This window comes from Malurus melanocephalus, unplaced genomic scaffold, assembly GCF_030028575.1.
Source record: "Malurus melanocephalus ecotype Western Australia unplaced genomic scaffold, MMel_1.1 scaffold_412, whole genome shotgun sequence".
Taxonomy (NCBI): Eukaryota; Metazoa; Chordata; class Aves; order Passeriformes; family Maluridae; genus Malurus; species Malurus melanocephalus.
The window spans coordinates 176-13,979 of NW_026623644.1; the positions used below are offsets into that span (position 1 = coordinate 176).

General features: G+C 44.8%; 1 protein-coding gene across 1 annotated transcript in view; it reads left to right on the plus strand.

Annotated features, from left to right (window-relative positions):
• Positions 1-798: 798 nt before the first annotated feature.
• Positions 799-13,804, plus strand: part of STAG1 (STAG1 cohesin complex component) — a gene marked incomplete at its 5' end in the record, with an annotated part of 29,975 nt that continues 16,969 nt past the window's right edge. The window contains 5 exons of the mRNA XM_057379620.1: positions 799-1,071; positions 2,447-2,527; positions 9,212-9,304; positions 11,812-11,986; positions 12,720-12,859. Of these exons, the coding sequence (XP_057235603.1) occupies positions 799-1,071; positions 2,447-2,527; positions 9,212-9,304; positions 11,812-11,986; positions 12,720-12,859 (762 nt within the window). The remainder of the gene's footprint in view (positions 1,072-2,446; positions 2,528-9,211; positions 9,305-11,811; positions 11,987-12,719; positions 12,860-13,804) is intronic.

The window sequence follows — 13,804 nt, forward strand, 5'->3', positions numbered from 1 at the left end:
GTGCTGGGATGTTCCAGGTGCTGGGTGTTCCCACGTGCTGGGATGTTCCAGGTGCTGGGATGTTCCAGGTGCTGGTTGATCCCAGGTGCTGGGTGATCCCAAGTGCTGGGATGTTCCAGGTGCAAGAGGCTGCTGCATCCAACTGAGACTTCCAGTTCAGTCTCAGTGTCCCTTCTTCCAGGGGAGTATTTTAATCAGCAACTTTCTAATTATTCTGAGCTGACTTGCTCTTTTATAGATGTATTATAGACTGTTTCAAATTATCTCAGTTTATTTCCACTGCAGAAAAATGTTTGAAACTTAAATTTGCTTGTGAGAGAGAGTATTTTTGTCTTTCAGACAATCTGATGTTTTTTAGTTTCTTCTGTATTTCTCATTTCTTTATTAAAAAGCTGTTTCATGAGCTGCTGAGGTCAGTGAGGCTGTAGAGTATTTGTTCCTAATGTCATTTTTGTTCCTCTCACTGGTGAAATCAGGTTGGTGCAACTGAAATGTGGAACAAAAATTGGAGGGACAGCCCCCACCTCTATCTCATGTCCATGTGTTATCGTGTTGTCTCACTTCAGATATTTGGGATGTTTCATATCTAGTGAGAATGTTTATTATTTTCTTCCAAATGAGAGAGTAGAAAAATATACAACTTTATTTTGCTTAAAGCCATTTTTATTCATTAGACATTGAAAGAATTTGGCTGTAGTTTCTTCTGCAATGCCAGGGGAGGATTTTCTGGAGTTCTGTCAGTGTTTCCAGAAGAGGAAAAATGAATTAGAGAGAGAAGGAACAGGTACACTTGAGTGACCTTTGGAGGTGTGTGGCTGGAGAGAGTTGCTCTCCTCCCTACAAAAATCCCACACACTAAAACATTTTCCTGCATTATCAGATAGCCTGACTTGTGCTTYGAGCTGCTGTGCAAACCAGCAGAGCTCTGTGGGTGGGGGTTCTGAGGAACACAACTCATCCCTCGYTATTTCCTCTCATTGCAGCGCCCACGATCTCACCAAATGGGATCTGTTCAGTAACTGCTACAGATTGCTGAGAACTGGAATTGAACACGGAGCCATGCCCGAACAGGTACCCTTAACAACACCTACATTGCACCACTGTGCTCTCCAAGGCTTTACGGAGTCTGGGTGTGCAGAAATTCAAAGTTCAGTGCACTTCAGTGATTTCAGAAAAACTCTGAGTTTGGAATAAAATTTACAGTGGAGTCAGGGGGCATCTGGGAGGTGAAACCTTGGATTCTSTTAAACTTCTTCCCTTGCCCTTCTCATCTGTAAAGCTGGGAGCAGCTAATGTTCCTGGCWCTGAAAAGCAGTGCATGTGTCCTGGTGTTTACACTGAAGCCTTGACTGCAATTAGAATTATCACAAGTGATTATTGTGCATTGAAGGTAAGAGGGAAGCTTTTGAAAACCAGGAAACTAGAACATCCTAGTGGAGTTCTTGTAGTGAACACGTCTTGGACTYTGTTCAGTTTTTGTTTCTCATGGATAAGCACAGGAACCAGCTTATGTTCTGCCAGGATCCCTGTTTAAACTGYGGAATTCCTACTTAAGCTTTTAAGTTATGATTTTATTTCAGTTTGAAGCCAGTTGTTAATTCTAACTCAGCTTCGTTTAGCAAAAATAAATCCTCATGAAATTCTGAATAAGTATTTTCTAGAGAGGACCCTAAAAGGAGGCATTGCCACCCAGTGTGTGAAAATCCTGGCTTTCCCTGTCCTCTGGGACCTTCTGCTCTCTCTGCAGTTGCTGCTTCATCTGGACTTGTGCTGCCTGGAGGGACAGGGCTGGCAGATAAAACCTGTCCTTGCAAATGCCAGCCATCCTCAGTGTCTGGGTCTGACACTCTGTGGCTCCCCAAAAGTCTCTGCAAGATCTCAGGGGGAAGTTCCTGAATTGGAGCTCTCATCAGGATTTCCTCCCGCAGGCCACTCTGACGAGTTTGGCATTTGTAGCCCGTGATCTGGATCTGAACAGTACAAGAGACACTTTGGGTGCTTTTCTGGGCACCATGGTCTTCTCCATGGGACCAGTTGTATTTTCTCCCTTTTGTCAGCAGTTGGGCTGTATGTACATTTGACAGTGGAGCAGATTTCCAGGCAGTTTAAAGTGAAGCCAGGTTTAGAGGTATTTAAACAGGAGCTTTTGGTATGAGAGATGGAGATGTTGGGCAGTACTGCTGTCATGCTGACATCCCCTTTTGCCCTGCTGTGCAGTTTCCTGGTGTTTTCCAGCACTTACACAGTAATTTTTCACCTCCAGTAGGGTTCTTGCYGCACCAAACCAGCTAAGGAGAAACATGATACCCTTGAAAACAGAAAGTGCTGCCTCAAAGCTTCTCCTGTCCCTTCACTACAAAGTGCACGATGGATTTCCCACGCGCTGCCTGCTGTGCCTGCTGCTTGCAGCAAGCTGGGATTGACTCTGTGTGTTCTTGTGTTACAGATCGTTGTYCAGGCTCTGCAGTGCTCCCACTACTCTATCCTCTGGCAGCTGGTGAAAATCACTGAGGGCTCCCCTTCCAAAGTAAGTGGCCATCTGATCAGACAGATTGTATTGATGGGATACAACTTACCTAAAAATGTGTTACACCTGATTTCTTTGTAACTCCCATTCTTGCCGTCATTTGTTGTTATTTATAACATACAAAATCTCAATCTTCTGATTTGTTCCATATTTCAGGATCTATTTAACATCATGCATATGTCTAAGCAATGCAAGTAAGCTKATCAGGCTTTTATAGCAGCTGATTATTATATTGTTATTGCTGAGGATCATTAATGCCCTTTATTGAGAGTACTGCAGGTTACATGGCTGATAAGGAATTTTGACAATGCTCCCTGAACCGTTGTGAGAATGCTGTTGATCTGTAGACCCCACACAGTTTAATCTTTGTGTGTGTTTACCTTGCTTATCCTTTAATGACAACTTTTTATGTTGCAGTAGAATTGGGAGGGCACTGGCAGGAAGCGTTGCTGGTACAAAGTGAGTGCACACARCTGTGATGCAGTCGAGACAAGGTGACATGTCACTTCTCCAGGACTTTTCCTAAGCTCCTTTCTCAGTCAGAGGCCAATATCCTGTGTTCTCAGAGCTTTCTCAGAAGTAATACATCCAATTAAAGTGGCATGAAAACGGAAGTAATAATTGTACTTCCCCATCAGCATCCAAAAGGAAAAGGTGGTGTACTGAAGTGCTACTCAAATAAGCATTTTATGCATAGAAAAGTGATTAAAATACRTTGTAAATTCTCTGAGTTGTTTTGAATTGACGTTTAAAAATAGCTACTAGAAAAAGAGGAGTAATTGTTATTCTGTATTCTGGCTTTTGTTGCTATGTCCCCCTCTCAGGCTCTTTCTCATTAGCATGCTGGTAGCGTGCAACACTGCATCTTGGAGCTCAGAAAAGGAATCCATCCCGTTTGTTTTAACTAAACTCAGACCCCCATCCCAGGAAAGCATCCCCAGTGCTGTGCTGGCAGTGCTGTCCCCTCAGGGAACGATGTCCCCAGGCAGAGGGGCTGAGAGGAGCTGCAGGAGCTGCAGCCACAACACCAATACCCAGGGACCCCGCTGCCAGCCCAGCCCAGCCCAGCCCTCCCTGTGGAGGGAACCGAGTGCTCTGAGCATCCTGGTGCTCCTGCAGCTCCTGTGTTCAGCCTTCCCCTGCTGCCTGGGTGCTGCTGGGCTTCTCCCCCACTCCCCAGGGCTCCAGCAGCCCCTGGGGGCAGATACCCGGACATAGAGGAGCATTAAGGAAGATTCTCATCACCCTTCACTGCACCTCTCCATTTTTTGGAACAAAATACAGTAAATTGCTGCAGTGTAGCACAGGTGATGCAGGGATAGCTGTCAGCATTACTGGATAAAACTTCCATGTTTTTTTCTCTTGTGTCTCAATTGCAGCAAAAACAATGTACTTACCGTAACCTCCAGCTGGGGATTAACATACAACCTCTCTGCATRGAGCATGGTTCAAACTTTGCATTTTGGTGCCCAGGCATTCATGTGGCTGCTGTTGCAATGTGACCATGATGGCCCAGTCACACTGGAAGAGGAAAAAAACTTTATTTTTGTCAGTGGCTGGGATTTTGTTGTAGATTTAGTGCAACTGTATGGCTTTGCTGAGGTTTTCAAAGTAGGATGCATTGGGATGAGATGTTGTTCTATGAGGTGAATGCAGAATAGCTYGGCTCTCTCCTGTATTTCTAATCCTGTTGTGACCCATGTCAGACATAAGGTAGTTCACAGGAGTGGAAAGAGCCCTGAAGGGTTCCTCCAGAATGGCCATTCCAAGTACAAGTCAGTTTGGCTTTGCCCCATGAAAATCATAATTCAGGTCACCTGGAGAGCTCTTGCCAGTTTATYGTTTGGGCTTCCAAAATAATGAGTTTTGTGCATGCTCAGTTCGAGGGAAGCCCTGCATTAGTGCCCTGCCCTTCAGAGCAGCAGCAGGGCTGGACATAGATGTGGCTGGAGCATTTTGCTTTCCACTGTGGTTGTGAAAATAGCCCTGATCTGTACTGTTGCTGTCATTCCATCCTCTGAGAAATCATTTTGYCTGTGGCTGGTTTATAAGTCATTGCTTAGGCTTGGACATCGGTGGGCATTAAAGGACATCACCTGTAAGGTGTGGGCAGACAAGTGCACTAACATGAGTATCTCAGAATGAAAACCAGTGTATTTCAGAGGTATTTTTGAAATGTTCAAGCTTTGACAGGACCATTTCTGGCACAGTAGTTTAATCTGGAGGTCCATGCAGGTTCCTGGTGGTGATTTGCTGTGTCTRTAATGATCTCAGGGCAGAGGGGTGATGGTGTAGCCTGAAGTGGCATCTTCAGTAGACCAGTGAATATAGCTGTAAAAAGCTGAGAGGCTTTTGGACTCACAAGCCTTTCAGGTTTGAGATAAAAGCAGAAGATGACAAAGCCAAAGACAAGCTGAGAGCAATTGGTTGGTTTCAGATACAAGTCAGGTAAATTCTCTGACAGGGAAGGAAAGGATCGTTGGTGCCTACAGAGGGGTGAGAGCGGGGAAAGGAGAGGTAGTAAGAGGAGAAGGATTAGTGGGAAAGGAAGGAAGATAAAAGATGAAAATGGAGAGAAGAGAATTTATAATAGGTCACAAAACTAATCTTAAGTCTTTGTTTTTCTTTATCCCATAGATTTATGAATTTTTGTTCCCAGGCTCATGTTACAAAGATGATTTTTTAGCTTTCCCTGGAAAAACCAGGCTGAGAGATCAGAGCTGGAGGGATTGATTTGTGAGAAATGTTTATCTGCTGCCAGCTGGGTCACTTGTGTGAGTTCATGCTGGCAGTAAGAGCTGCTCTGTCTTAGCTTGTTAGGTCCCAGTTGGGCATTCAGTGTGAACATTTTGGGGTTGGAAGCACAGCAAAATCAAAGGTGGCAGCAAGTACAAGTATCTTGGCAAGTCTGACATTTCTCATTCAGGTGTGCTCTGTATCCATCAGGTGTGCATTTTATTGCAGGGAGGAGTTTGCAGGTGGGATTCTGGTAAGTTTTCCTTCAAAGAGAAATCTTTGGCACCAGTTCARAATTGCTTGGTAATTTTTGTATCTTGTATTGATTCTGTGCTGGAGTCATACTTGACAACCAGAGTCATACATTGGGAACAGAATCATTCTGGGAAAGTTACTCTTTGTCTGGTGTTAGATGGCTCTTCAAAAATTCATCCTGTCCCAAGAAGGATGCCCTTGTCTGGGGGCTGTCCTGGGCATTATGCCCATGCCAGGGCACCTTGACTGCTGTGTGGTGTACCTCACATTACAGCTGATAGGCAGGGCTGGACCATGGCTCCTGAGCTGAGCCACCTGTGCTGGACTGCTGCCTCCTTGTGTGGGGCAGGGAAAAGCTCAGCTCTTGGGGCTTAAATCAAAGTCAGCTCATGAATTTATTAACAGCACATAATTGACCTGCAGCCTGTGCAACACCTTTCCAGGACACCTGTCAGCTGTACAGAGCACAGGACTGGGATACTGGACACTTCTCTGATGTTAATAGACACCTACAGATTCCAAATTGCCCTTCAGCTGGTTACAGCTCCTGCAGTCTCCTCCCCAGGACAGCACAACATCTCTTGTTCCTGCAGGCTGTTAGCAGAAGGGTGCTCTGCAGAGTGCCCCTCACTGKGTAATATCATTTGTAGGCAGAGCTTAAGGGACTGAGATCAGCATAAAAATGGATCAGAGACATTTTAGCCGAAGGGTGATAATTAATGATTATTTGAATTAGTAAGAAAATCCAAATCCTCTGCCCAATAACAAAGATTCCACCAGTTAAATATGGCAGAGAATTGAGGCAGAGTTATTTTAAGACACTTTTTCACGGTAGCCTGTAGAGAAAAGGGTGTCCTGTGCAGTCACCTTGGTGTCTAAAACCTGGAAGGAAAAGTTGATTCCTCGAAGGAAGGTAGCAGCAGGTGAGGATGAAATGTGTGAGCCCTGAAATATCCCCAGTGTGGTGTTCTAATCTCTCTCTCCCTCTGTCCATGGTCAGTGCTGGCTGAGGCCATGGGCTCTCCGTGCTCCTCGTGGTGGTGAGCACTGGACTGGGGAGAAACCCTTCATCCTCTGGWTTGTGGGAACAGCCTGGAGGAAAACTCTGCCTTGGGTGGAAAGAGGTTTGAGGGTGGTTCCAGAGGAAACTGGGAATTTCTGTCCCAGGGTTCTCTCATCTGTAGATCGTGGGGAGCAGGTACAGTCCTGAGGCAGGAGATTTGGGGGTTGGGACATGCACTTGTTCCATCTGGATTTCTTCAGGCATGTCCCAGCTGCCCAGGACATTGTACAGGGCACTGTATGTGTAAGCACTGAAAAAGAAATACTTGCAGAAAAATTCTAAAACTTAGAACAGTAAAAAAAAMCAGCATGAATAGAGCAAACAGAGAAGCAAGACAGAGAGCAGCCACTTGTGAATGAGCAGCAGCCAGAGCATCCAAATGCATGGCTCTTAGAATGGGATTAGTGAGCACAGGACTTGGGGTTTAAAAAGGGATTTAAAGAACAATGTAGTGACTTGGTRGCTTTTTGTATTTATATGGGCACAATGACAGAAAGCACAGAAAGCTGAAGGGAAGGAATGAGCCACCAGGTGCACAAGGTTGGATCATTTCCTACTTGGGTTGGAACCTGAGGGCTCTTGAGCTCTRTGAGGCTGAAGTTGATGCTACAAATCATAAGCATTTAGAGACAAAGCAGTGGGCACATGGGGAGAAAAGGAGGGCATTTGGGAGACAAACATARCAAAAGCTCAACGTTTTTTAATTAYTTCAGTGAAARAAAAYAAGCTTTGATTTAAAGGTAGAAAGTACCTGAAGAGTGGTGGACCTTGGTCTTCAGAGCACCCTTGKCTGGGTTTGGGGGTGGCTCAGCCTCCAGTCCTTGCTCCCAGCAGCTCCTTCTGTTYTTGCCCTGGAGCAGTTCAGCTGTAGAGTGTGACYCCGTGGTTTTGTCAGCCAGCAGGATGGTAAGATGGTTTCACATCAGTTTTGCTGCTGAAGGCAGCAAATCAGGTGCTCACACCTGGAGAGCCTGGACTGTGCATCCCACAATGCCCAAGACTTGAAAATCTAATTCCTTTTCTTTCTTCCCATTTCCTCTGTTGGAAAAGCTCCCCACTCTGCAGTAGTCTGGGGGTTTTTCCAAGCTCAGCAGGGTTCAGAGATGGCTCCATTGCACTGTTCAGTTGGGCTTTCTCCTGTCTGTAACTTCAGTGTGAATCTCTGTCATGCTGTGCTGTCAGGAGAGAGGATAATAAATATCATGTGCCTGCTTGTTAGTCTCTATTACAGAAAGAAAACTCATTCCCTTTTAACCTGTATGTAGGATTTTCCGTAGGTTTTAGTTTCTCTGTATTCATGGACATCTAAATGGAAGGTGATTGTGATARGAAGCATTACAGTGATTGTAATGCCAGAGTTTAAAGGGGTAGATCAGGTGATTATGTAACAGTGAACTGATAAACCTGGCATCAGTCCTAGGTAAGGTCGTGGACTGGAGACACAAAACATAGCTGGTTCCAGGCTGAAGGGCCAGGAACCCTGTGTGGAAGCAACACATCAATTTGTTGTTTAGAAGATTGTATTTTTGCCAGAAGAAAATCCATTKAAACACTAGGTGTGTGTAGGACATGAACACCACACTGCATTTCAGGTGCATATTTGGATTTAATGTAATTGAKACTCAATAGCTTAGAATTGATCCAGATATTAATGATAATTTGTAGGTGAGAAATCCTCATGCAGTGGAATAGCTTCTGATGCATTCCAGGAGACATCTGTTCTCTGCTAAAAAACTGGTCATTTTTATCAGTCTGTGAAGGTAAAGTGAAGGCAGTGAAAATGGGGACGATATAGCTCAATTGGTGTACAAAATRTAATCTAAAATTTCTAAAAATAGGCTTTTAGATTTTAATGCTGCTTAATGGAAGGCTTATATCCAGGAAAGAAGGGGTGATCCATTGCACACTGTCCATTAGAACAAGGCAGAGCTGTCTGACAGGTTCTGTAGWGGCAGGGGAAGGCAGAGGCACAAGGGATCCATGGCTGCAGTATCAGAGAAAAGCTCCTCAGGAAAGCCACAGACCTGCAGAATCTGTGTCAGAAAATCCCCCTGCTGCCCTGGAAGGGGTGAGAGGTTTGGGAGCCCTCAGGGTGCCTGGGCATGCTGGCAGTCCTGCCTTGTGCTGGGAGCCAGTGCAGGGAGCAGATGGAGCACAGAAAGGATCTGCAGGTAACACAGAGCAGGGAGAGCTCATGGCAGGAGGCACAGGAAAAGCAAAACCGGGGCTGAGACACCTGGATTGAGCAGCCAGCAGCAGCAGCAGAACATTTCAGCAGGGAAAACACTACAGGTGTGCTATGTGGGCTCTTCACCCTGGGCTTGAGCTGTTCTGCAGGAGATTCCCTCCTGCCCATGGCAGCTGTCCTGGAGGAGCTTTGCAGAGCTTGGGTCAGCTGCTGTGAATTCATTGCATTGCATTTAATTTGAGGCCTTGTTTCCTTCTCTGTTGTTGGTTCATCATCACTGTAAAACCAGGGAACTGTTTCTCTGTGTGTTTTCTTTGAATAGCATCTCTCTTTCACAGYTTTTTGTTGAATGTATTGAAATTTTCACCATTTCTTTATTGTGCTTCCTCCTAGCAACCTTTTATTAATTTTTATATACTTCCATTCTTAATGTTTGTTCCAGGAGGACTTGCTGGTATTGAGGAAAACTGTGAAATCCTTCCTGGCTGTCTGCCAGCAGTGTCTATCAAATGTCAACACTCCAGTCAAAGAACAGGTAAAGGAAATGTCTGCCATGCTTTTAGAAAAGTCTGTTGAATTGTAGTAAAACTCAAGACAGMACTACATCAAACTTAAAGTCAAATCATCTGTGCTCCTGTCTAAATAAACCTGAACCAACACCCCAGAAGAGCAGCTCTGTTAACAGCACTTCCAAAGCMCAGCTCATGACAAATTAACTTTTGATTCACAATAAGGAAGGATCACCTGGATGCTCAGGCTCATTTTCAGCCCTCATAACTTCAGGCATCCAGCTCAGTCACCTTGAGTGAAAACCTCTTCCTGAAGAAGGGTTGGAAATAGGCACTTTTGGGAGGGTGACTGAGACTTCAAATGGGCTGAATCTTTCTGGATTTTTTTCCATTGAATCAAAGGTTTTGCTGAAATAATTGTCTGTCTCTACAGAACACAATAGCTGTTTGTTAKCTGAGGTTAGGTGGATATCCACTGATTTATGGCAATGACATTTTATTTGTCTACAAATGGCATTTCTATCAGACCTCCCCAGATTTTACAAAGCCTWTAACTAATAACTGGCATGTGTTTTTTGCATGTGGTATTTAGAAGATAATACTTCTTAAAAGATTTATTTCTTTGAAAGAAAGCTCTGCTTTGTGTTTACTGTCTCTTCTACAGGTTGCTAAACACAAACATTAAATGACCAGAGATGTCAGTAGTTTCATGGATTTCTAAAATACTTGTGTGCCATTGGCTTCCAGCTGATTTTACTTTAGTAATTGTTTTTTGATATTCAGAGTAGTTACTCTTGGTATGTTGTATTTATATTACATCATGGGAAAATACCTTCTAGCTTCGTGCAAACACCTCCCTTCCAGTTGGAGCTGGACCTGCCGTCCTTCCTGCCTCAGCAAATGATCCCTCCCATCCCTGCAGTGGGTTTATTCCTGGGSTGTGTTAACATGGGTTTGTTGTCTTCTCACCAGTGGCACAATGGTTTCTTCATTGATAAATTAAACTTTTCTAAGAAGCTCCTTTGCAGTTCCTGGTTCAGGGGAAGTTTTCAAGCTCAGCCAAACCCACCCCTGTCCTGGCAGAGTGGGCTGGACTACAGACTCCAGGGAGCCCTTCCAGCCAACACTCCAATTAATTGCTCTCATTTTCTTCCTTAAAAAGTATATTTGTGTGAGTGCAGGACTGCTGTTCATTCCCTTTGTTTTACTGGATWTTTAAAAAAATTATATGCAAATTGTATTCTCTCTACTATACCTGATCCTTAATCCAGTCATTCTTTCCAGACACAGTTGATGTCCATATCAAAGGAAGGAAAAATGTATTAAGTATTTAGAGAAACAGGACTAAAACATTTCAGCTTTTCCATGAGTGTGAGTGAAATAAATATTCTGTGACTGAGTCCCCTGCTGCCCTTGTTGGACAGAAMTCAGCACTGGCATTACTCATCTGCTCTTTTTTAGAGGTCTGCATTAGGGAGAGCTTCAATTCTATTGAGTATCAAGGGAGCTTRGAGCAGGTGAGATCATCACTGGAATGAGTCACAGCCTTTTGGATCAAAAGAGAAATCCCAAATAGCAGCATCTGTTCCCCAGGTCTCAGCAAAACACAGTTTACAATGGTTTGCATCTGCTCTTGCCTGAGTGTAGCTCGTTCAGATTTTAAACTACACTCCAAGAAATGAGGGRGCCACTGTGATGTACAGCATTCACAGATTTTATTTTGGAAGTTTATCAAGTTCTCAGAACCTGAGATTAAAAATAGAGAAACCGTGATTTTAAAGTCCTCTAAAAGGTGCTGAATGTGATCAAATGCAGCCAGCTGTCTGTGACCCCCCCCAACAAAAGCCATTTGGGGGAAAAACAGTGTTATTGCCATGCAGGAATGCCCAGATGAGCCCTTGGAAGAAGGGAAGGTAGTGACAGCTGCCTTCTTTCCCTCTCTCAGGTAATGAGGGTGTAATAGTAATGAGCATAAATCACAGACAATTCTGCCCAGATTGGCTTTTGTCTGGATTTGAAAGAGGGACAGACATACTTGATTCTTTTTTTTGCAAGAATTGTTGATGAAATTCTGCAAGAATTTACTTGCTTACATCTGCTTCTCTGTRTTTTTGGGGTCTGATGGTGGCTCAGCTTGAATTTTCCCTCATAATGTTGTTCATGGTTTCACTTCTTCGATTTTTCTAGCTGTTTATCAAAAGAGATGAGTTTTCTTTACTACAAATTTGGCTGCAGGCCTTGGATCAGAGGTWGATTTAGAGTTGTTTTTGTAGGGAAGAAATGGAAGTTTAACATGGATCATCCAGGACATGGAGGAGGTAACAAGGACAGTTCCTGACCTAGGAGCCAAAGGCACAGCATTCTTGGTTAGAGGAAGCCCTGAGGAATCCTTTGCACAGCACACAAACAGCTACAGCTGAGAACAGTTTAACAAGCTGTTTAATAAGCACAGGGGWTCTCTGGAAATGATTAATGGTATTTTATCTTTTCCTTACATGACTTTWCACTGCATTTATTCTCTTTTGCCTTTCAGGCTTTCATGCTGCTCTGTGACCTCCTGATGATTTTTAGTCACCAGCTGATGACGGGAGGGCGAGAAGGGCTCCAGCCTCTGGTGTTCAATCCAGACTCAGGMCTGCAGTCAGAACTTCTCAGTTTTGTGATGGACCACGTGTTTATTGACCAAGATGATGAAAACCAGAGCATGGGTATGTTTAGCTTTTTTTCATAACATGGAAGGAGGAAGTAGAATTTTCAGATCAGTTTGTTCAAATGTTTTCAGAARTATTCCTACTTTATTTCTAAGAGCTCTGAAGTTTCTAATGTAAGTTGTGAAATAAGCTTTTATTGTATGATACTAGATTTAAGATTTTATCTGTAGCTTCTTTCTTATTCRCAGCATGAAGTCTTGCATAGGGACTTAATACTTATGGCATTGCCATTCTGTGTTAATGCTTCTTACAACTGGATTTTACTTCCTGTTCTTTAGAGCCATTGCTTTCACATCAGAAAATCCAAGGCATGCAGAAGAATTGGTGCTTCTAATTTTTCTTTTCTTAAATATTTATAGCTTGGTCATGTTAATGAAGCATCTCCAAATGTCCTGTGCTTGAGAAGCTAAGAGAGAGCATTCAGCAAGTGTTCCCTGGGGCCTTTCACAGGGTAAAGGAARTAAACTCAGTTCCATGTGAGTTATGTTCAGGATCTCCTCAGGGCTATGGAGATTAGCTTTGATTAGTGGTGTGCCATGTCCCTCAACTTCTCTGTAAGTTTTGAATTAGGCAGGACTCAACAATTATGACCTTTCATTTTACTTCTTCTCCAGCAATCCTTCTTGCTTCATGTCAAGAATTGATYTTTTTCTGAAAATTCCCCTTTGATAATATTGTTTCAGAACTGAACAGTTACTTATAAATATTCTGTTGTTGATGATGCTTTCAGAGGGAGATGAAGAAGATGAAGCCAACAAAATAGAAGCTTTACATAAGAGAAGAAACCTTCTGGCTGCCTTCAGCAAGCTGATAATTTATGACATTGTGGACATGCATGCAGCAGCAGATATCTTCAAACACTATATGAAGGTACAGCTCATGCATCCTCCTGTCCTGACCGAGCCCAGTCTGCCATAGCAGGGCCTCTCCTTCTGTCCCTGTCAGAGGTGTGGGTGCAGCCCAAACACTCAGGAAAGCTTTCTCAGCTTTATTTGAGCCTTTGTGGTACCTTTTCCTTTCTAAATGACTCCTGGCCCTGAGCAGCAGCGAGCACTGCCCTCACTCTSTGTGCAGTGCATGTTTATTGTGTTTGTATGAGGCAGCACCAAAGCTGCTCCTGAGGGGCTGAGTGTGTCCAGAGGCTCCACTCTACAGAGAGTGTCTTACCCTGCTCCTCAAATTTATTCCTCAAATCCCCRGGAAGTTGCCTGCTTCCTGTCCTGSTCCATGTCCTGCTCTGTGTCCTGTTCTCTGTCCTGTCCTGCTCCCTGTCCTTTCCCTTGTCCTGTTTCCTGTCCCACTCCCCATCCTGTTCCCCGTCCCGTTCCCTGTCCCATCCCCTGTCCCGTCCCCTGTCCCGTTCTCTGTCCCTTCCCGTGTCCCATCCCCTGTCCCATCCTGTGTCCCATCCCGTCCCGTCCCCTGTCCCGTCCCCTGTCCCGTCCCCTGTCCCATCCCCTGTCCCATTCCCTGTCCCATTCCCTGTCCCGTCCCCTGTCCCATCCCCTTTCCCATTCCCTGTCCCATCCCCTGTCCCGTTCTCTGTCCCGTTCTCTGTCCCTTCCCGTGTCCCATCCCGTGTCCCATCCCGTATCCCATCCCCTGTCCCATCCCCTGTCCCATCCCCTGTTCCATCCCCTGTCCCTTTCCCTGTCCCATCCCATGTCCCATTCCCTGTCCCATCCCTGGTCCCGTCCCCTGTCCCGTTCCCTGTCCCGTTCCCTGTCCCGTTCCCTGTCCCGTTCCCTGTCCCGTTCCCTGTCCCATCCCCTGTCCCATCCGCTGTCCCGTTCCCTGTCCCGTTCCCTGTCCCGT